The 23,948-nt window shown below is 38.7% G+C and overlaps 2 protein-coding genes across 10 annotated transcripts in view; both read left to right on the top strand.

Moving 5' to 3' along the window:
- LOC120534338 overlaps positions 1-2,585 on the top strand; it is a 63,523-nt gene extending 60,938 nt beyond the window's left edge. For 4 of the 5 annotated variants that reach the window (XM_039761852.1, XM_039761851.1, XM_039761854.1 and 1 more), the window contains 2 exons: positions 88-231; positions 1,806-2,585. In XM_039761852.1, the coding sequence (XP_039617786.1) occupies positions 88-231; positions 1,806-1,916 (255 nt within the window). In that variant the 3' untranslated portion in view covers positions 1,917-2,585. The remainder of the gene's footprint in view (positions 1-87; positions 232-1,805) is intronic. The other variant, XM_039761853.1, reaches the window with a different exon arrangement.
- A 7,533-nt stretch (positions 2,586-10,118) lies between these two features.
- The window catches only part of caprin2 (caprin family member 2), a 60,463-nt gene continuing 46,633 nt past the window's right edge, over positions 10,119-23,948 (top strand). For all 5 annotated transcript variants that reach the window (XM_039761846.1, XM_039761847.1, XM_039761849.1 and 2 more), the window contains exons 1-4: positions 10,119-10,264; positions 12,883-13,146; positions 14,833-14,895; positions 20,491-20,577. In XM_039761846.1, the coding sequence (XP_039617780.1) occupies positions 12,889-13,146; positions 14,833-14,895; positions 20,491-20,577 (408 nt within the window). In that variant the 5' untranslated portion in view covers positions 10,119-10,264; positions 12,883-12,888. The remainder of the gene's footprint in view (positions 10,265-12,882; positions 13,147-14,832; positions 14,896-20,490; positions 20,578-23,948) is intronic.

Here is a 23,948-nt window from a genome sequence, read left to right on the forward strand (position 1 = left end):
CAATTTTGATAATATGAAGTCCTTGTTAAAAGCCTACTTACTGAAGACTGAATTAATCATTGCACCTTACCTTCTCATTTCTTCCAGAACCTTTTCTGCAGTATTGACCGACAAAAGAAAGGATTTATTAGTATTGCTTCACTGCAACAGATTCTGGAGGCTGGACTGGAACTGGATTTAAGCAACCATCACAGGTCATCATGGGAGCAGATGCTTACAGACTTGCAACTGGTAGGAAAATCATGTCAGTTATATTTGACCCATTATTTCTAACACACAAAGTATCTCCAAATACAGCATGGGCTTAAAACAATGGTCTTGGAGTGCAATACTCTATCTAAATTGCAAGATGATAATTGTTTTCGAGATGATACCATGGCCAAAATATTGGCCCACTCACCAACATACACGTTTTTCAAGTCTGTGTGAATTTTTCCTCAAGTTGTTTTAGACTTCCTAACACATTCCAATGATGTGTGTGTTGCTGGTGATCTAAATTGGTTGGATAGGAGTTGGATGCATGTGTGAACACGCTCAATGATAGAATGATGCCTTACAAACAGTTGGTTTTCACCTTGTACCTAGTGCTGCCAGGATAAACTAAAAAACCTCCTGACACTAAACTGGATTTAGTGAGTTTAATGTATGGAATGGATGGTGTCACAGATGTCTGGGGTTCTTACCTGGCCGGGATGCCAAGAGGGACCGGAAGGAGACATTAAGAGCTTCCGGGTCAGGAGGGCACAACCGCCCTGGAGCAGGAGAGGACCACGGGAGAGGAGGAGAGACTTTCCAACTCATTGGGACCCGTGGCCACCACCAGGGGGCGCCTTAAGCCTCCTAGAACCCGGGAGAACTTTACTTCTGCCACACTTGGCTAGATGGTGGAGGAACCTGCCAGGGGCACCCGGAGGTGCGTCACCAGCCACCTGGAGCACATCCGGGCGGGAATATAAGGCGCCGCCTCCTATCAGTCGGGGAGCTAGAGTCGGGAGTGGGAGCTGGACGAACCTTCCAGGAGAAGAGTAGAGGCGGCTAAAGACTGTGAAAAGAAGGTTTATTGGGGAGATTTATTGCGGAGTGCATTGTGTGGTGTTTTGGACTCTATTCGTGTAATTAATAAACGTGTGTCTTTGGATAAAGATGTGGTTTCCGACTGGTGGTGTCCGGGCAAGTCTCACAATGGCTAAATAATTATTATTGATTATTATGGGCCATGACGGTGTTAAAGATCTAGCAATAAAAATCCCTGCCTTATAAATTGGCAAGGGGGAAAAAATATCGGAGATGCTCAAAAACATACAGGGCCTATATTTTGCACATGACATACACATTGTTATTTATTACTAAAAAACTAATATAACATGAGGCCAACATATGGTTATTTGGAATCCTACTGCTTTTTAAAGTCGTCAGATGCATGCCAATCTGTTTAAAAAGCCTCAATGATACAACATAAACAGGAGTACAAAGAAGATTCTCTGCTCTGGTGACCCTGAACATTTACAGAAAGGCAAATGTTCAAACAAGCTTAACTACCTGACAAAACTACTAAATAACTTCAATTAACCTGTCAGAGTTAACATTGAAGAAGTATAGCAATTTGTTACTGTGACTGGGGGGAAAATGTCATATTTTATCAGTGCCAGAAATAGTGACAGGCTCGTGGTCACCCATAAGGTACTGTAAATGATGAAGGCTATGCTTGGAATTGTCTTAGCCACTGGGCCATACCTCCACATGTATCTTAAAATAAATACAAAAGTATAGTTACATTCTATTAATGTTTTTTGTTTCATTTTAAGGAAGAAACTGAACCTGTGAGCAGACTTCAATACCTGGCATATATTCCATTTTTTCTTTCTTTGGAAAATGGGAGTTTGGATTGCATACCATCAGATTCTTCACTTACATAAACCTTCCATTGATTAACTTAAAAAATGTAGTGTTTGTGTCTTATTATGAAAAGAAGAGAACTAAGCTTTATAACGTATTCATTGTCAAGCTAGTATAATCCCAGATTTAAAAATGACACAAAATGGTGTGGGACCAGCATTTGTTAATGGCTGGTGTTGCAGAAATAGACTATAAGCACCGTTTTTAATTTGAGACTTTTATACTTTTTTATAATTGCAATACCGTACTGTCATAATAACTGGCAGTATTTGCCATAAACTGATTTTAGGTTGTCATGTGACTGTTGTATTAAGCTTGAAGAAAACAAAAGTGAGGACAGGCAATCTGTTTTATTTAATCTTGAGGAAGGAGATACAAAGCAGAGTCTTTGCAAAGGGAAGTCAATATGAAGCATAAGGGTGAGGGTTACTGTGTCCCTTCTTAAGAACTACTTGTGACACTTGTAAATTTGGTTGCACTCCATTGAATAAATCAATACACGTGAATACAGGATATTTCCCATGATGTGAAAACGTATGTGTCTTGTTTATTTTATCATGATCATTATCAAGTGTGACAATTATTGTAAAAATAACTGAATATTTGTTAACTAAATGTACCCCTCTCTATGAAACAAAAATGAATTTGTAACCCAATTGAAGATACATAATAAAATTGTATTTGCAAAATGTGCCTTCAGGTGTTTTTTATGGTCAAGAAGAACAAACTGCTCAAATATTTAACTCAACCTACCAAGAGCGGAAATTTGCAAATAAGATCATCTCTTCAGTAATAGACATGACCAGACAGACTGTTTCACTTTTTGGTCTTTTGAACTGAAACTGAACTTTTGAACTGCAGTGAGATCAGAAATTAGTGTCAGCAGTGTGTAACAACTTCATTTACAAATTTAAAATGCTGTTGTGTTGTTGTCTTAATGGTCTAAATTCAATAAGATGGTATATAAAATTGAATAATATATTGTCATAGCTTTTTAGCACCAATGACATGCTTTCTATTCACTTTTTTAAAATTTTATATTTTTATCAGCAATAGTCTGCTACCTTAATTGTGTCAAAACAATTTCCTTTAAAATAATATTTACTGAAAAAAGATATTAAAAAATTCAGCAGGAAATTAATTTTAATAACGTTAATATTCCCAGCTAATAGGAGATTTATATACCACCAGTCAATGAAGTTTGATTTAACATTTTTAGTCAGGCAGTTAAAGTTTACTTTAAATAGGTCTTTATATGGTTGTGTATTAATTTGCATGTGAACTGACAGCTTATATGCACAGGAATTCAAAAATTATGCTCTGATTTAAATTATTATTATAACCCCAGTATAGATCAGTAGAATAAAGCACTATATTATCTGCATAAAAAGACACTTTATTAGAGACCTTCCCTTTTACATTTTCCTAAATTTCTTACCATTTACATAAGTAGTAAGGGAAAGGTTCAATGGAATGGCAGGACATACTGCTCTAGTTTAATCTTCTACAAATAAAGAAATCAGAATGTACATTACGTATACAATCAGGAGCTTTTGGAATATGGTATAATAATTTAATTTATTTAGATATATTGAGTGCAACCCCAAAATTGTGTAATGCAGATAATAAGGAACCAAATTTAAGTCAAATGAGGTGTACTGCCATATGTACATTGCATTCAACTCTCACTGGCTTTTTCTCTATCTTAAAATTCAGAGACTTCAGGTAACTCTGCTGTGCTACATATTATAGTGAACAGGAAGTTTGATAGTAGAAGTGTGAATTAAGCAAATCCAGTATGATTGTATAAAATAACACAAGGAGGCACTTTCATTCCTGGGTTTAAGACAACTTAGAAGTTATTTCCCATGCTAAACTACAAGATGTCTTCAAAGTTTTTGACACCTTCTGAACTGCAAAAGAAAACCAATATTTGAAGCCCACTGCATAGATGTCTATGGCTATCATTTATTTTGTTCACAAAGAAGTGTCTAAATATCTGCTTATTTAATATCACTTTCAGTAAAGCCTACCATTAACAATTAAAAATTTTCCTCAAATGACACGTAATATTACAAGCATTAATATCAAAATAATTTAACCAAAAAATAAAAATACATGTTTAATATCAGTATAACCCCACAATGATTAAATATAACAATAGTCCATAAAGTATTTAGAGGGTAAAATACTGTTTCATGCTGCTGCGTCATTTATACAGCATGCTAGAGTACACATAAAGCACCATGAAATCAAAAATAGCATTACTGTCAAAATATTTTAAGTTCGCTCTTTGCACGCTTTCAGTTATTTGTTTGCTTTGTAATATAGGGCAATATTTCAACATCACATACACCATTGTAGCACAAGTCCGGCATTTTAAACAAATGCTCATGCCCTTATAGAGTTATATAAGTAACATTTATTACAAACAACAGGTAATTAAAAACAGTACGACTCGTCAAGGCTTCTATGAATACAAATGAACTTCATAACGTATAGCGTTTACGTTTAGCCTAAAACCCGCAGAATACATTACTACCGAATCGCTAAATGCAGACTACGGCCAAAACACTACAGTCGAGCTCGCTTATCGAGCGCAATGCCATTCCCGCGTGCCGCCCCCTTATCTGTGACGCAGCCTGCTGGATATGGACATGCGTTCTTCCGTAAAAAGTTAACTGATCATCTGACGTCTGTTGTTGGGACTTTGTGTCGATTGCTTAGCTTTCATGGACATACTAGACCATGCGGTTGAATTTTAGATGGTTATATAAATGTTTGAGGGCGGTGCTATAACAGTTTGAACAGTGTGCAGTTTCAAAAAATGGATGTTTCTCTTCATTTTGGTACTAAATCATCTAAAATAAAGTGGCAGCCGATTTGGGTTCGTCATTAACTTGTACTTCTGAATTTTTCCGAAGGCGCCGAAAACATAAAAGAAAGAAATTCACACTTTTGAGTTACCAGAGACTCCTAAAAATGCTTTCAGCATAGCAGTCTGTAATTTGTCGTATGAAGTGAGTCCCTCTGACAAGCCAATGCGCTCAGGCTCTGAAGTGGATCTGTGATTGGATACAACACTCATTTGCTGTTTCAAACAGCAGTATGTTACCGGGAAAGCTCGACCTATGACAGAGCCGGATTGCTAAATCACATTTAGTATATCGCGCAAATAGTAATTTTAATCGAGATTAATATGCGATTATGTGTGCATCTCTGTAATGGACTGGTATCCGCCCGGAGCTGACTCCTGTCCTGTTTTTAAGTGGTGCTGGGGTAGCTCTATCCCTCTTCAAACCCAAGATGGATTAAGCGAGTATGAGAATGTTATGGTATCTGCAGTAATTCTCCGTGTTTGCTGTCCTCCAACATCTACAAAGACATGTATGTTAGGCTGATTGGCATTTCTAAAGTAGTTCCGTGACGCAGGGATTTTCCTTCCTGGGAGTCACCCATGGCTGAAGGGTTTTCGCCACTAATGCCACAATCAGTATGTCATTCTTACCGGTAATTAATTTCTTTTGTTTAATATCCTGAACTTTTTCCTTCTTATATTTTGCATTCAGAAAAGTAAAATACTGTATAGTGCTACATTTATAGAAATTAAGCAATTTTCTGCCACATCTTTAAACGCTTAATTCTGTTTTATCATATTGTTAGTTCACTTTTTCTGTGGAGCTTCCACTCTTAACTCAATCCAAATTCTGACAATTAATATGCAACTGAGTGAACCCAGGTGCAAATAGCACTGAATTCTAAATAGCAGCAGCTATTTAATGTTATCCACTTGCATGCTAATAATCAAATAATGGCTTAAACAGCCTCTCAATCTTCTAATGCAGGGGTCCTCAATCACGGTCCTGGAGGGCCGCAGTTGCTGCAGGTTTTTGCTCCAACCCAGTTGCTTAAAAACAAGCACCTATTGCGCAAATAACACTTCTGCTTCACTTTAGTTGTCTCACGCGTTAAAATTTTGAACCTTATTGCTTAATTTAATCTTAAACAGCTGCATTCTTGGTTTTTAGTTGCTCCTAACTAGCAATAACAGGCAAATGACAAAAGAAACCAGCATTTCTCCATTTAGCTTGTTACTATTTACACCAGTATTTATCATGCACTATTGGGTTTAATTAAATACTTGGAAGAAAAGTGAAGAGAAAAAAAGTGAAGGACTGAGAATTACACATCCATTTTATCCTCCAAATCATTTGGATGATATCCTTAGAAAGGGGAAAAATATCTAGGATATGAGAATGACCTGACATGACAGAGTTAAAGCACTAACAAGCCATGAAATCAAAGTATTGGCAAGAATTGCTTTCTAATTAAGCAACTGGGCTAGAAGAAAAACCTGCAGCCACTGTGGCCCTCCAGGACTGTGATTGAGGACCCCTGTTCTAATGCCAAAGACCTTGCAGTTCCATTTATATTCATGGGGAGAACGGCATATTCTTTTCTAGCTTTCCAGTGTTTGATTCTCAATTATTCTATCATATAACCCACTTAATCTAGTTCTGAGTTACAGGAGCTTGCATCTATCTCATCATCATCAGATGCAAAGCAGACATTAATCTAGGACAGATGGTTCAAGTTTGTATTTATTTTTCTATTCACGGGTATTATTTCTTCTCTTTTTATTTAAATTATTACTTCTATTTATGCATGTTATACTGTTTACTACATATGCCCTATTCTATAATAGCAACAGTGTTACAATTAACATTTAAAGTGATCCTATGCCTAAGTTATATTTGTACGATGTTGTTTGATACGTTTTCTGCACCAAGAGCCTGATAATGCACCATAATGCTTTTTTTTTAGAGGATATTTAATGGATGGGGTGGTACGTTGCTAAAGGGTTTAGAAATGCTCTTAATTCCAGGAGAATGGCTGAGAGTCCCAGCCTTGTCACCTTTTGCATAAACAATTCTTCATCTATTCTGGTATCCTGACATATTGAAAAGATATGAATGTTTATCTTGAAACACAAAGTGAACTACTCCAGTTATGAACATGACACACAGCTTTACATATCTATGGCACCTGATCAACCTGAAGCCTTCGGCCCTCTGTTCTAATATCTGTATTGTATTAGTTGGATGGATAAGTAGTAATTTCCTTGGGCTTAATAAGAAAAAGGCAGAAATCTAAGTTGTTGCCACAAATTAAAAGAGTGAGGGCATTAGACATAAACTTGATCCCTTGTCATTAAAAGTCAAGGCGAAAGTAAAGAATTTAGGTGTAGTTGTGGACTCCAATTTAAACTAGAAACCCTCAATCATTATCAACATAACTGGGTTCAGCTCCTAAGAGTAAGATGCCATTATTATGGACTGATTTAAACTTTGAATCACGTATTAACCATACTACTAGGGCTGTGTTTTTTTTCATTTAAGGAACATTGCAAAAGTTAGACCTGTTAAAACATTGCAAGATGCTAACATTATTTCAAGCATTTTAGTTGACTAGGTTACTGTGATTCACTCCTAACAGGACCACCTAGATCAGAGGTTCTCAACGTCGGTCCTGGGGACACCCTGTTTTTGTTCCAACCAGCTTCTGTTTTTAGTTGAACTCCTGGGATAATTAAGTGAGCTGATTTTTCCCAAGTTCTGTGTTTAAGGAACAATATATTATTTAGAAAACTAAGTTGGCTAAAAAATATATATATATTAAAATGTACCAAGCAGTTATATAGGAATAATGTATTTTTTTCTTTTTAACAATATTTTCAGTTTAATTTTCATTCTACTTTTCTCGGTGTTCGAATTGTTTAATTAATCCATTATTTACTAATTAGTGGGTCTGACGCTAAAGTAGCTGCAGCCTTTGATTATTCAGTGTTGTTTGCCAGCGTGTCTGCTCTACTCATTTTAAGTTGTCGTTATTAAGATACAATAAAGGGGGACAAACTGCACAGAGAAAGGGCAAAGTATAATGAAATCAACAAAAGAGAGTTAAGCATTTAAATCAATAGCAAAACCAGAAATATTTATAAATGTCTTATAAATGTAAAAATCATGTTGCTATGCTTTTCTGAATATCGAATAAAAGAAAAACAAATAGCACCTAATTAAATGAGCTCAGTGTTATCTGGTGTTGTCACTGATTAAGAATCTGGTTGGAACAAAAACCTGCAGCCACAGGGGGTCCACCAGGACTGACGTTGAGAACCCCTGACATAGATAGACATAAATTAGTTGTAATCAGTCCAGATTCCAAAATGTACCAGCAAGAATCTTAATCAGAAAAAGAAAATCTGAGTACATCTCACTGGTTTTAGCATCAATACATTGGTTGTCTGTGTTCTTTGGAACTGATTTTAGAATACCATTAAAGGTATATAAAGCTCTATATAATCTTTCTCATTCCTATATTTTGGAGTGCCTGACCCCTTACATTGCAGGTTCTCTTAGAACTTCTGTTAGTGGTCTGCTTATTATTCTAAGAGCCAAATATAAAAGAAGCAGTGCTACTCTGCACCAATAATCTGGATTACTGTGGAACTTTCAAAAAACAAAATGCTAAAAACCTACTTTTCAATGTGGCTTTTTCATAGCAGTATGTTAATTCTACTTTCATAGATTAAAAATGCTTAGAAATATATATTTCTCAATACTTTGCAATTAATATTAATCTCTATTTTTCTATACGTTCTCTTATGGTTTTCTATGGTGGTTCTACTGTGCAGTCGCCTGTGATGCTTGAATGAAAAGTGGGTAACCCAGCTGTCCACGTGATCCTCTGCGTCAGATGTTCTAAGATGGAGATTGAAGAACAATTAGTTTTTTTTTCTGTCCTTTCCTGCCATCTGGCCATATTATCAGACCTAACATTTCACACAAAAACAAATCTATAAAGGATTTTACTTTATCTATGATTTCAGTACCTATGTTATGTAAGTGTATATTTATTGTTATTTACTAATTTTGATATGCCATTTGTTACTATACTTATTTTTAATATGTTTTTCTTTTCTTTAACATCTTGTAAAGTTACTTTATTTTCATGAGAATGTGCTGCAGAAACAAATGCTATTTATTTGAAAGGAGACTCTACATTTGTTCAGTGCATACATCATGAGCATGTCTTGCTATAGACTGTTATCTTGTCCTTGCTTTGGTTCCAGCCCTGTTTACCCTGAGCTGGATTAAGAGGACTCAGAAAAATTATGGATAGATTAGGTTAAAATAAAATCAAATAAAAATTGAACCTTCCGTCAATGGAAATTTACATTTGAACCATCAAATATTACAATGGGATTAATTTGAAAAGCTCCCATACCGCACAAAAAAATAGAAAAAAAATCAGTAATATGTGGATGTTTCTCAGTGATTAAGGTGGCATGGTGGGTTCAAAGTCCAGGTCTTATCCCTGTTCACACTGAGTTAGTATGTTCTCCCACTATCTATTTGGCTTTTCCTCCGAAAACATGTATATATTTAACTTGTTGTTTTATGAGTGGGAGTGTGTGTGCACCTGCCTTGACCCCCATGCTGCGGGGGACAGGCACCTGCCTTATTCCCTCATTTGTGCCCCATGCTACTGGCAGAGGCGCTTGTCTTGACCCCATGCTGTCGGGAAAGCCACTACTTCCCCAAACAAATATTGTAAGATTGAAAATCTTTATTCACTTATATTGCACACTCATTAGCGTTACAATTACCTGCAACAACTGAACCTAGGCACGACTCTAGAGGACGCCAAATTAGTAGCTTAAACAACTGAACTTAATGTTAAGATTTTTCCTTCTACATTCTTATGGTTCTATGCCATGAGATTAGCAAAAACAAATAATAACCATCAGCATGTTTTACTTGACCGTCGTCTTCTTCTCCGGCATATCACATGTTCAGCATTCGTCGTAGCGTCGGAGGGTTAGACGCGGTTTGCGTGGGACAAGTGTGATGTCGGCAGCTTCTCTGGTCCTCTCTTCAGCCACTCAAAGGAAAGCGCCGCCTTTCATCATATTACAATACAGAAATGAAAGCGAAGTCTCCAAAGATGGTTAGATCACCGAAAAAGTGATGTTCTACTTTGAAATGTAGCGGGCTTACAGTAAGGGAGTTACTCCGTCCACGGCTACCAGCGCACACAGGTGGATGCAACGCAGAGGAGTTCGATGTGACGTCACGACCCGGTATTTACGCAGCCGCAGCTGACATGAGGAAGATAAGGGCGGGGCTAGAGGGATGAGGGGTGTGGGAGTATAAAAGGGTAAATGTAGGGGCGGTCGGCCCCGGCTAGTCACCAACATCTCCTGCGTTTGGGCTGAATTGAGGGTTGCGGTCTTTGTGGTTTTAAAGTGTGCGGCTGATTCCCCTCCCCTTCCCTTTATACCTGCGGCTCAGAGTGGAGCGAGGAGGTTGGTTATTTCAGGATATTTGCATGTGCAGATGTTGTGATTTTTATTTATTTATGTGATCCTGGCACCTGTCCGTTATCACTTTTGCTGACATGACTTGAGCCTGTAGTCACCGTGATTGTTTTGGCTTACAGCATTAGTTATTTTTTTGATGTAGACATTGGATGACTTTTCGCATTCTTTGTATGTGGAGGGTTGCCCTTTCTCGACACACAGGGCAGGAGCACAAGACTCAATTGGGCCGAATGGGGTGGGGGTTCGCGTTAATCGGGTTTTCACTCATTCATTCATTCGGTAAGGATTTTGCATCTTCCCAAAAGTGTTTTTCTACCTTATCAAGAGATTATGCTAGGCATGCAGTTTGGTTTGCAAGTTTTCAAATAAGCTAACTGACGGCGTCAGTACAAGCTCATTAAGTAACCGAAAAAAGCTGCTTTCCTCCATGCATTACTCCGGACCGCATCCAGTTCTGGCCGTACGCCGCAGTCCCCCTGCCTTCAGGATTTCTGACTGGGAGATTTCCGACAAGCTTTACATCTTCGTAACTTTACATAGCATATCTATACTTTTACTAAGGGGGGGGGGTTACTAAGTATAACCCATGCTACCGATGTGGTGGCGGGACTTTTAGTTATTTTTCACGGTGGTTCCCGTTCTGTCTATAACCTGACTTCTTTAAAAGGGAAAATGCAAGTCATTCTGCAAGCGGCGCTAATTGGCTGACAGATTGGTGACGGTCTAGAATAGCCAAGTGGAGTATTGGCATGTGTTTTACCGGTCACGATGCTTAATCAGCTAATGCACAAACACCTAAATTGCCCTCCCAGAAACAAAACCTCAAACCACCCATATTGATCGTGTTCACGCCTTCTCTTGCTATTTTTTATTAGCTGGGACGGATTGCTTTTAATCTGTTCTTTGATGGCACAATTTATCTCAAGAGCAACGGCAGAAATGTGGCCAATGCAAGCCTTATTTACTGCCCAAAGTTCGAAGGTTTTGGACCACAGCGACTCTGACGAGTTAAGTAAATGAGAGAGGGGAGGGACGGGAAAATGGAAGGGAGTCGCTTTTTTTTTAGTTGCAGTACCTTCAAGATGCCAAGCATTAAACTTGGGAAAGTATTACCCAAGAAAATGAAGGTGCCTTGAGCCGCCTGGTTCTATTTTAGTTGAAGGGTTTCAGTTATACGCGCATTTCTCGTGCCACGCTAGCTGGAAGATCTCATTCTCCCGATCTGAATCGAGAGAAGTCCTAGAAGGGCGGCTCCTAGAAACGTGTTAACGCCTTTTTGGAAACTGCGAGACGCATACAGTGGGCATACTAGTGATACACATGCGGCGGCTAACGTTCTACATGAAGTTAAGCTGATGGCATGGGTTACTACTTAGCCCAACATTCATCACTGGAATCAATTTCCGATCTGGGCATCAGTGGACGTACTCTGCACACCCGCTCCTGCTGCGCCAGTTAACCCAACCGTAATGTTTTTTGGCTCGCATGCATTGGGAGAACCTACTGATCCCACCCAGAAAGTAAGCTGGCAGATGGATATCGGAGTTGAGAAAGCAATGTGTAGCCACTGTGCCACACACTTAATTTCACTTTCCTTTTAATTCTAATCAAGTCCAGCAAGGCAACTTAGACATTTTCCTGTATAAATGTGTTAAGAGTTTTTATCCACTGCATAGCCTTATGCACTTTATCTAGTTTGTGGTAATATACTGTATGTAAACAGTGCCTACTGTACTGTTTTTTTTTTTGCCTGGGTTGTTTTACAATAAGATGGCATCAGTGATGCAATATGCACATTTTGAGAATTTCTTGAGGAAAAACTGTCTGTATTACAGGCAGTAATGACTTTGGCAATTAGTTGGCGTTTCACAAACAACTAACAAATTTGAATGGTGCATGGCATTGCTTGACGTTTCCTCCTGTGCATGCATATGTATGCGATATCTCTATCTATATATCTATCCATGCAAAGTAGAACCTATATAATATGACACTGCCTCCATAGCTGCTGGTTTTATCATGGGTGGAGGTTATGTTTTCAAATAAGTGTTGCATAGTGAGATGACATGCTCCTCACATATGGTAAATCCATGCTGTTCCTGTTTTCTTCTGGTGCTGGAATAAGATTTGCAGATTTCCTATTGTGATTATGCCGTGGGGTGGGGGGGGAGACTAAGACTTCATTTTAGTTAAATATTCGATATCTGCATATGTAGTTTGTAGCAATTTTTAAGCTTTTAGCAATCTTTTTTTTTTTTTTTTGTATGTGCAAAAGTGCTTAAATATTAGTTTTGGGTCTATTAAAACATTTCTTATAGCACATTGTACATGTTAGTTATGCAGAACAGAAATTTAGTAAGCGCTGTAGGTTATTCAATACTGTACATGGTTGGAGAGTTTTCTTTTTTTTTATTATAAAGTTTGGAGCCATATAAATATTTACAGCAATATTGCAAAATGTCATGGACTGCAACCACAGTGTTGGATCCAAATATTTACTTTACATAAGCAACAGTATTGTGCAGTTTTGTTGAATATATCTAATTTGTGTCTTAAGCCACACATTAAACTTGTTTATTAATAAACAAGAACCATCCCTTCAGATTACCATGGTGCAGCTCTCCCCTTCCCCTGTCCTTTGTCTCCCTACTCCGGATAAGACGGATGAGAAAATGAGGGTGGAGGAAAAGCAGCAGGTTCAGCAGCAGCAGCAAGAGGAAAGCCCAAAGCTAGAGCAGCAGATAGGCCTGAGCTCCTTGCAGCTGGCACTCTCTACTGCAACTACAACCTACCAGGGCTATGACACTTACATCGAGGATGGTCTCATCTGCCTCAAGCACAAGATTCGCAACATTGAGAAAAAGAAGGTAGGGTATATAATGCTTCGGGTTAAAGTTGTGGTTCATTACATTGTATTGCCCTACTTCTTTGCAGGTCTCTCTTCAATTTTAGTTGTGACCTTTCCAATATTTAAAATGCTTAATTTTTCTTGTAACTTACTTTAGTGCAATAGCTTTGTTAGACATTTAGTGCAAAACAGTTTTGTAGTTGGAGGTGGAAAGTGTTTGGGTGACTAAAGGCTAAAACTACAATTTTTTGACGAATACCTCTAGTCTTGCCCCAGAGTACAATTGAAGAAGCCCATTTCTTATTGTCTTAACACATGTGCTTAATTATTAAATAGTTTGTAGGGTTGCCTCAAGCCATGTTTTGGGCTCTAAACACCTATTATGGATGGAGTGCAGAAACAATTTTCTTTGTGTGGTTTAAGGGGGAAGCTCCACTGTGTATGGAGACCCAAGTATTTGCTTAACTTGCCGAGATCAGAAAGCCCCTAGTGGTGGCTATGTTGAACTGTGGTGTAGCGGGTCCACAGCTCAAGTCAAAAAGGTCACTTTTTAAATCGTTGTCACACTTGCGGCTTAGAGAGGGGGTGTGGTAGTGTGGCCGCAGCGGTTCCCAGGTGATTTTGTGAGGAATCGGCACACAGGTGAGGAGTCCTCTGCATCTAATTGTTGCTGGGAGCTGCTGATTGCCACAATTGATCCAAGTCCCCAGATCATATAATAGAAGCGTGAGGGGGAGAGAGAGAAAAAAAACGTGAAGAGAGGTTAAGGGTGAAGATGGCAGGATGGAGAATGCTGGTGAGGGAGAATGAGCGAGCGTCGGCTTGTACTGATTGAAGGCAGCTGGGAATGGCAAGCCAGAGTGGGGTGTTTGGCTGACATCCAAGGGCCTACGGTAGTGGTCACTCCTGCTGAGCCCTTGTTTAGAACAGGAATGACTGGGAGAATGTTGGCTCGCCATAGCAAAGGCAGCGGGATTTGGGGACTTGTGAAGTGGAAGCCCCAGTGTGAGTGTCCTGGTTACTGGGGAGCCCAAGTTTTGATCTGGGTGAGCAGAACCGGTGCCAGGGATCGGAAAGGCCACCAGACCAGTACAGTGAAGGTCAGCTGCATGTAGGGCGACTCCCCTGGTGCATAGCCTGGATGGGAGAAGCAGGGGAGTAACCAGTAAAAGAAGGCTCTAGACTTTGTTTTAAGACTGCTTCCAGCCATTATTTTAACCTCTGTTTTAAAAGGATTTTGCGATTATGTTAACGTCCCAGTTCACTTGTTTTTATTGGATCATTTATGGACCTTTGAGAGACACTGCACTATTTGAATATGGTTTTGGTTTTGTTGCTGCTTTAATAAAAGCACTTTGCACTTTTTGCATCATCCCCTTGCTTCATTGTTGTGCCTCACTGTCTAGCTCATCAGTGACATTACCGACAATGTCGGGTTCAAGAGCTCCCAGAAGCTGGATGGGAGTATGGAGCAGAACCCACTATCGTCGCATGGACCTGAACTCCACAGTTTTTAGATACTACTTTGAAGGCAGTTTAGATAAGGTGCCACTGCCAGGTTATAGGAAGTGAAGCTACAACCTAAATTAGAAACTGCTGTCTGGTATTTAACCCCACTTCATGTACCAACTGATATTCTAAAGTAAAGAATCGCATCATCCCTTCAGTTTCAATTAAATCAGTCCTTGTTTTTTTTCTTTTAAAGCTGAAGCTGGAAGATTACACAAAACGGCTCAATGAAGGAGAAACCCTAAACACGGACCAGATGGCAAGTAAAACCTTTAGTAAATGTCCAATGATGTATCTGAACTGTCACAAATACTTTACACTAAACTAATATGGGATGTCTGACTAGTTGCACAAATTGTATGACCAAACAGGTTCAATCAGTCAATCAACATTTATTTATATAGCACATATTCATACAAAAAAATGTAGCTCAAAGTGCTTTACAAAATGAATAGAGAAATAGAAGACACAATAAAAGATAAACATAAGTCAACATTAATTAACATAGAATAAGTAAGGTCCGATGGCCAGGGTGGACAAAAAACAAAAAAAAAACTCCAGAGGCTGGAGAAAAAAAATAAAATCTGTAGGGATTCCAGACCAAGAGACCGCCCAGTCCCCTCTGGGCAATCTACCTAACATAAATCAAACAGTCCTCTTTGTATTTAGGGTTTTCATGGAAGGACCTGATGATGATGGTCACGTAGACTTCTGGCTTTCAGTCCATCAATGTTGATGCATCATGATGCTTTGAGTAGGTGGTGGTGGCGCAGGTCGCCACCACAAAGAAACCGGAAAAAGAAACAGAAGAGAGAGTAGGGGTCAGTATGGATTTTGGAGCCACTGTGAATAATTATGAAGAATTGAACATATAGAGTATCAGTATTAAGTTAAAGTGAAGTTATAAAAAGGCCATGTTAAAGTAATGTGTTTTCAGCAGTGTTTTAAAGTGCTCTACTGTATCAGCCTGGCGAATTCCTATTGGCAGGCTATTCCAGATTTTGGGTGCATAACAGCAGAAGGCCGCCTCACCACTTCTTTTAAGTTTAGCTTTTGGAATTATAAGGAGACACTCATTTGAAGATCTAAGGTTACGATTTGGAATATAACGCGTCAGGCATTCTGATATATAAGATGGAGCGAGATTATTTAAGGCTTTATAAACCATAAGCAGTATTTTAAAGTCAATCCTGAATGACACAGGCAACCAGTGTAGTGACATCAAAACTGGAGAAATGTGTTCGGATTTTCTTTTCCCAGTTAGGATTCTAGCAGCTGCATTCTGCACTCGTTGCAAGTGATTTGTCTTTTTGGGTAGTCCTGAGAGGAGTGCGTTACAGTAATCTAGTCTACTGAAAACAAAAGCGTGAATTAATTTCTCTGCATCTTTCAATGATATAAGAGGTCTAACTTTTGCTCTGTTTCTTAAGTGGAAAATTGCTGTCCTAGTGGTCTGATGAATATGCGATTTAAAATTCAGATTACAGTCAACAGTTACCCCTAAATTTTTTACTTCCGTCTTAACTTTTAATCCTTTAAACTTTTAAAGGTTTGGAGTGTTCATGCAAAGAATTGTAGGTACATGGGATGAGTTGCCAGGTGGTGTGGTAGACAGTATAGTATGACTTTGTTCGTCATTAAAACATGAGTCAATTACTTTTGAGTAATTAGAGTTGTTTGTTGAGCTGAATGTCCTATTTTTGTCAAGATTGTTCTAGTCGTCTAACTGGCCTCTAATGGTGGTAAAACATCAAAATGGGTTTTATGGAATAACTAAGAAGGGATCTCAGTGGTATAATTGTACATCTCCAAAAATTGACAGATTATTATATCTCAGAATGGCTTGGGTTCATTCTAAGTTTGGATCAACTTTAATATACTGAATGTAGAACCTGCTGGTCAGTAATTGGTGGAAATGCCCTAGAGAAAGCTACACTAGTCTGTGTGGACAAATGGTATTTATTACCCAATTAATGAATTACTGAAACTTAGCATGGCTGTCAATAGCATACTTTTTTAGAAGCTTCTCTAAATGTCTATTATAGTCCTCCCTGCTTCGCGTTTTTGCTATGCTGCACAAAGTTTGTTTAGCAGGCTGTTTGTTGAAAGTTGCCTGCACATTTTTCACATTAGATGTACTTTCTATTGTTTTAAACCTTCAGATTTTACTGTCTTGCAACCCTTGCATACTCTATGTAAGAACTTTACATGCAACTTCCCCATAGAAAACTGATACTCCATAACTTGTTGTTAAGACTGTTATTCATTACAAATGCTTATTGACACACTAATGCACTCTAACAGTTATGAGTCTAAAAAACGTATCTGTAAATTTCCTTGAAGTCTAATGAAGTGATCACAAATTCCAGCAGTTTCTGCCTGTTTGTCCCTATTAGAAATGGTCACATTCAGATTTTTTGCAGCACTAAATGTTTAAGATATTCTAAGGATGTTTTCTTCCAGTAAGGTAGCTTTTTAACTTGCATGACTTGTATCTGCTTAATCCTCTATGGGTGACGATGAAAGCACTAAGAAGCTGATCAAAAATGGGGCCATAACCATTTGCTGTAGGCGGGAAGTGCCCTTGCTTTGATGGAGATATTCTACTTTGTACCATTTGTGCATACTCCAATGTTCAAACTTGTTTTCTTTAGATGCTCTGAGTCTGAGGAATAGTGATCTGCAAAACTGACTTTTTCTTGAATACAAGCAATGCAACATGCATTGGAATTGAGTACATCAGATTTTAAGGGTGGGAGTTCAGCATTTAGCAGTTAAATTTGAATATCTATAGGCAGTAAACTCAATGTAAGCTGTCCTTGCCTGTCATACGGTTTGTAGTATTCAAAATAATAGTGGATGGACTGTATGGTCTGTAAAGTTTTATATGAAAGAGGGAACTGCATTTACAATATGCCTTGTGTAATTAAGAGGATTATTTTAAAATCGCACCATTAGATTAAAACTCTTCTGGTAAAAGTGGTGTAGCTTCAGCTTGTGGCAAATAAGGGGTAATAGAAAGCTGAAAATAAACAATAATGAGACATTATTCTGAGAGTGAGTGAGTTACTTCCAATTTGTGGTATTTTCAGTAGATTTTTATGCATATATTTACAGTAAGTGGGTATGCTTTCTATCTGCAAGGACTGTCCTGACTGTAAATCTGCAAGGAGCAGATTTGGCTGTGCGCAATGCTTGGATTCCTCTAAGTAGGATGTTGTTCACTAGACCATGGTGTCACTTGCTCACATATTCCTCAAGTCTTATGTGCCCTTGGAACTCTCACAGCCATCCTCTGTTCCCAGTGCAGAGCACAGGTGCCATCAAGCCGTGTGCTGTGACTCCTCTCAATGATATCCAGGGTGCCCTGTGAGATGGAACACCAACACACCCCTTTGGCATCCTTTAAGGTCTTGTAACAGAAGGTCTCCTACATCACATTAAGATCTTTAGTTGCACCCAAGTCTGCAAGTTCCTCACTTAAGCTGTGTGCAAACTCGGAAGCAGCCTGATCTTGGAGTCTAGTCAGATCCAGCCTCATTCTCCTAGTAAGTGTTAGACTACTATACCTGGATCTTAAGTCGGTCTCCAGTCAGATTTCACAAGCTGGACACATGTGTAGGACCTGCAGTTCTGTAGGAACCTCCAGTGTCTGCCTACGAGGATGTGATCGATCTTCACTGCACCACGCTGCAGTTGTGACCCACTGGGCTGGCTACTTTAAGCAGCTGTTTAAAGATGATAATCTAGCTAGGATGTTGGACATCTCTGCATCCACAGTTTGAGACTGATCCTCCAATTAACTGTGAACCACCCGATCTCATTGAGATTGCACAAGTGGTGAACCAGCTGAGGGCAGGGAAGGCTGCAGGGATCTGTGGTCTCCTGGTTTGGAGACTTCTTGAGGCTGGTCATAAGTTCTGTTTTCCAGTCAATTGGAAAGCCTTATCCCTATCTGGAAAGGAATAATGCTCCTCTTAGTGCCGGGTAAAGTCCTTATTAGGGTCACCCTCAATAGGATCCGTGATCACTTGGTCACCTACCAGTAACTGCAGCAATATCAGATTTTATGCCTAAGTCTACCATCAAACGCATCCTGGCACGGAGGGTTCTCATGGGGTGGAAACGCAAATATCTGCAGTTTCTTTGCAGCCTTTGTTGCTTTTTCATAAAGCGTTCAACTCAGTTGATCAAGCTGCCCTATGAACATCCTGAGACTTTGCAGGATGCCCCCCAAGTTGCTGGATATCATGGACAGCCTGTACACTAGTACTGCAAGTGCTGTTCAGAGTGGAGGCAGAACCTCTGCGCTTTTCCAGTTGATTCTGAGGTTTGTCAGGAGTGTTCTTGCTCCTACTCTGTTCAGTTCTTGCATGGACTGAGTATTGGGTAGGGCTCCAACTGCTGTGTGGCATCTCTTGGTGAAGAAAGATTCCCTGATGTTGACTTTGCTGATGCTGTGATCTTCCTGGAGTAAAGGGGAGGCTCTGATTGGCACACTTGAGAGACTGAATGAGGAGTCTGCGTGTCTGTTTGCGAGTGTCGTGGATAAAAAACAAGATCCAGGCTTTCAGTGACCTCTTGGGCAGAGCCATCAGCAGTGTGCATCTGTGGAGAGAATGTCTACCTCATCGAGAAGTTTGCTTACTTCAGCAGTGACATTCATGTTTCTGGTGACTCTCTTCCTATGAAGTTAGTAGGCAGATTGGGAGAGGGGGGGTGGGATCATGAGGTCGCTGGAAAGGGGTGTGCGGCACTCCTGATTTTCTTACAAAAGGAAGGCTCAAGTATTGAGTCCTGATGCTTTTGTTTTGCTATATGGTTGCAAGACATGGATACTATCCAGTGACCTGAGATGAAGACTGGACTCCTTCGGTACTGTCTCTTTAGAGAATCCTTGGGTACTGCTGGATAGACTGTGTCAAGCAAGCAGTTGTTCAGAGTGCCAAATGAGGCACATGGCCTGCATTGTGAAGGAGCATCAGTTACACCACTATAGCCAGGTGATGCAGTTTCCCTGAGGGGTCGGGATCCTCATTGTTGAGGACCCAAGTGGCTGGACCAGGCTGAGGGGATGCCCACGCAACACATGCCTGTGGCAGACAGTCATTTTTGGAGGGTGAGACTGGACTGTGTTTATTGCATGTGAAGTGGCATAATAAATTCATCCTTGGGCAACTATAATACTCCTTGAAGACTAATTTTTATTGTATAATTATGTGACCAATGTTGAGTCAACATTGAAAACCCTTTCACTGTGTTGGCATTTACAAAATGTCACCCGTTATCCCCAGCTAGCTGATAAGGTTCTAATATTAAAGAGAAGAATTGGCAGTTAGTCCTTCAATTCGCTGCTTTTTTTTTTTTTTTTAATGTAATGGCTGCAGGTATTTGCTGTGGGTAACAAAAATTATCTTTCAAAGAACAGGGTAGCATCCTTGTTTAACATCTGATGTAAAAATGTATTGCATAGCTGTTAATGGTTTTAAATTTGTGCAACGTATTCCTTCTACATTAATGAAGCATGAGCCACACTTTATAGCTACAGGTCAGGATGGTATAGCACCACAATACCAATAACTCTTTCTTGGTTGATTTGCATTAGTTTTGTTATTGTCTTTAACAAAGCTGTGGGTTTTTTTTTTTTTTTTTTTTTTGACATAGCTGAAACTTTTATTAAACTTGAAAATCAGAATTATAGCACTCCTATCCTTATGATTGAAGTTAAGTGATTTATTAAGGATTGAAGCAGAAACCTTTTGTTTTATAGTGTAACACCTTAGCCACCTTGTCAGCACTGTCTGCGTTACTGGTTTGTTACCTGGAGTTTATTTTATTTTTTTCCCCCCTTTAGGAGGCAGTTCAGAAGTATGATGAAGTTCTTCACAATCTTAAATTTGCTAAAGAACTGCATAAAACCTTTAATGCACTCAGTCAGGATGTAAGTATCAATGTTTGCTTTTTGCCTATTGAAAATTCTTTGCAGATTATAGTAATCCTCCAATGATTTTCTTGATTGTTAAATGTGAAAGTGTTTCTAAAGTAATAAAGTCCTAGAATGCCGGTGTGTTTGGATATGTGTGTGATCCTAGTTGTATTAGTACACTGGAACTGGGTTAGCAGGAATACTCGGAAGGGGAAGATAGAATGAGAAATGCAAGGGCCTTGTTTGTTAGTCATACTTGGACTTCAAGCAGAAGACCGTAGCATTTATGTACAGCTTCTATAAAGACGTCCTTGTTAGACGCCTAACCCTAATATCAACATGTCAGAAAAAGTAGCACATGATGGCTGTAGAAACTTTCGTGATCCAATAGCCTTATAAATGGCTCCTAAACCATGTTTGAGTAATAAAGCCCCTAAATCTAAAACTTTGCAAAGGATTAAACTTCCAATTTAGAGCTTTACAACAACTTATAGAATTTACTTTTGTTTGCCGGATTTGTTTACTATAAATAAAGCTACGGCGACTTGAGGAAATTACTTGGTTCCAGAGATCTGAATGTTAATCAGCAATTGTTAACTGTAGCTTGATGACCTGAACTGAAGTGCAATTAAAATGTGTCCAAAAGGAAACTTGGCCTTATATTTTAATGTACTTAAAACGGGTGTAATAAAGCATAACTTGGATTTAAACCCTAATCCCTCCACGTTCTGCACAACAAAACTGATTTGCCAATTTATAATTTAACAGAATAAAATTTAATAGGCCAAGCCTAGATTTCTCTCAGTGAGAACGCTATATCACCAAATATAGAGGACGAGAGGCATGTTTTCGTGTCTGGAGAGACCACGGATGGAATAAGTGAAGTCCTAAGACATTTTCAAAAAGCTGTATTTCATGATTACGAGAAGAATGATGCATGTAATTTGAGGCAAAGGTACTAAGCTACATTGTCTATTTTAGAGAAGATGGTTGAACAGGAAGTTACTGGGTTTATCTTGAGGCTTAGTTTTTCAAACAATGTTTATGTATGAAGGATTACAGTGTTCAGTAAGAACTGTTGGTGTAAAATAGTGCTCTGTTATGTTGTTGGCAAGCCATAGAGCAAAAACACAAGAAGCCAAAGACCTGAAACAATTAGTAAAACATGAGGTTAAGTGGCAGGAAGGTATCGAAGGCATGTGCACACTAAATGTCGGTTTTGTGGTGGTGGTTTTTTTTTGTAACCTTTCCTCCACACTGCCCTAAAAGTAATGGAGATTGATACCGATACCTGTGTGCTATTCCATCTCGCCCCCATAAAATTTTCTTTATAGTTTGTGTTGATATTACCTTGTTTAAGATCCTCCTGCTGATTGCTTTATTTTTTTGAGGGAAAAATTTTGCAATTGTGATCTAAACTATTAATTTTTTTTAATAAAAAAAACTTGATGTGATTGCAAAGTCTGTACAATAACATGTTACCCATTTTCTTTTAAATTCACATTTTTACAGGCTTTTCATTTCCAGTCCTTTCTTTCATTGCTAAAGATACTATGGTATTCTTCAGTTTGCAAAATGCTGAAAAGCGAGAATGTTTAAACCATACTTCAATTGCATTAATTTTATAAGCGTAAATGTGCTGTAAGAAGTTGCACATCAAAGTTACTGCTGTTAAGGGAATCTTGCCTGGCTGTTTGTCAAGCAATTTTAGCCTTTAACAAGACGGACAACATGTGCAAGTAAGGACTTTGCATAAATTTCCTAAATGTGTTTTCTTACTGTCTTAACTTCATTGTCTTCAATATTCTTTCCTCCGAGTGCATTGTAGCAATTCATCTGCACTTTCCTGTTTTTTTTTTTTTTTTTTTGTATTTACCGTCGGCTAGTCAATCACTCTGCTGCTTATAAGCTGCTACTGTTTGAATCCAAATGCTTTTTGTGAAGTAGTCCCTTATTTTTGAAACTGTTACCTAGTATGTACTAAATAAAAGTGAAGGTAAATATGTTTAACATGGTGAATTCTCTGTTTGGAAGGTATCTATTTCTTTACCTTTTGGAATATTGCATACTAATCTTGCTATTAAGGGCCTCTTTGTAGACGTTTGCCAGTTTCACTATACAATACATTTATTTAAAACTTCAATTACATTATGGGTGTTTTCAAAAAAAAAAACCTTCATCCCAATAGCCACTGTTTTTTGCTAAACCAGCCTTGCTAAATTAGCAAATTTTAAACCATGGTAAGGAATTTCAGAAATTCTTGTAATCAATTTTATATGAAAAGCCAGTCCACACACCTCTGCTGCCACCTTGTTAATCTCATTGAAAAATGTCAACTGTCCCCCCAACTGCCTTTTCTGCATAAGTGAACCTCTGCCTGTACATGTACAGTACAGGCCAAAAGTTTGGACACACCTCCTCATTCAATGTGTTTTCTTTATTTTCATGACCATTTACAGCACTCCATCACTCTCCTTCTTGGTCAAATAGCCCTTACACAGCCTGGAGGTGTGTATGGGGTCATTGTACTGTTGAAAAATAAATGATCGTCCAACTAACCTGACTTCTGTACAACACAACTGCTGGTCCCAACCCCATTGATAAAGCAAGAAATTCCACTAAATAACCCTGATAAGGCACACATGTGACGTGAAAACCATTTCAGGTGACTACCTGTTGAAGCTCATCGAGAGAATGCCAAGAGTGTGCAAAGCAGTAATCAGAGCAAAGGGTGGCTATTTTGAAGAAACTAGAATATAAAACATGTTTTCAGTTATTTCACCTTTTTGTTAAGTACATAACTCCACATGTGTTCATTCATAGTTTTGATGCCTTCAGTGAGAATCTACCAATTTAAATGGTCATGAAAATAAAGAAAACACATTGAATGAGGAGGTGTGTCCAAACTTTTGGCCTGTACTGTGTTTGTGTGAGAAGCAGTGTTGAAGCAATAGCACAAGTTAAAATTTAGGTTGGTTTAAGTCGTTTTAATAGACTTAATGTTCAGAGGTAACTTTGAGCAAAATGGTATTGCCAAACTAAACTTCTGATGCATGTATGTCAGTGGTTCAATGTGCTTGTTACCAGGGATTTCCTTGTGATCAGTCCTTGGAAAAAACACTTTGCTTTACCTAGGTAGTTGTGGCCAACACAGCTAGAGGTAAAACTGATTTTAGATGATGGATAACATTTATTTAGGACTTTATTAAAAACAATAGGGTTGCATCAAAGAAATGGTACATGAAGTTGCTATCAAGAGGTGAAAGTGCATTTTGCCTGTTTTTACATTGCTAAGTAGAAGAACACAGTTCATACTTGTGGTGTAAACACAAATTGCTGATTCAGACTTATTCTGAGTTAAAAACAGTCCATTTCAATGTGCGTTT

Source organism: Polypterus senegalus, chromosome 8, assembly GCF_016835505.1.
Source record: "Polypterus senegalus isolate Bchr_013 chromosome 8, ASM1683550v1, whole genome shotgun sequence".
Taxonomy (NCBI): Eukaryota; Metazoa; Chordata; class Cladistia; order Polypteriformes; family Polypteridae; genus Polypterus; species Polypterus senegalus.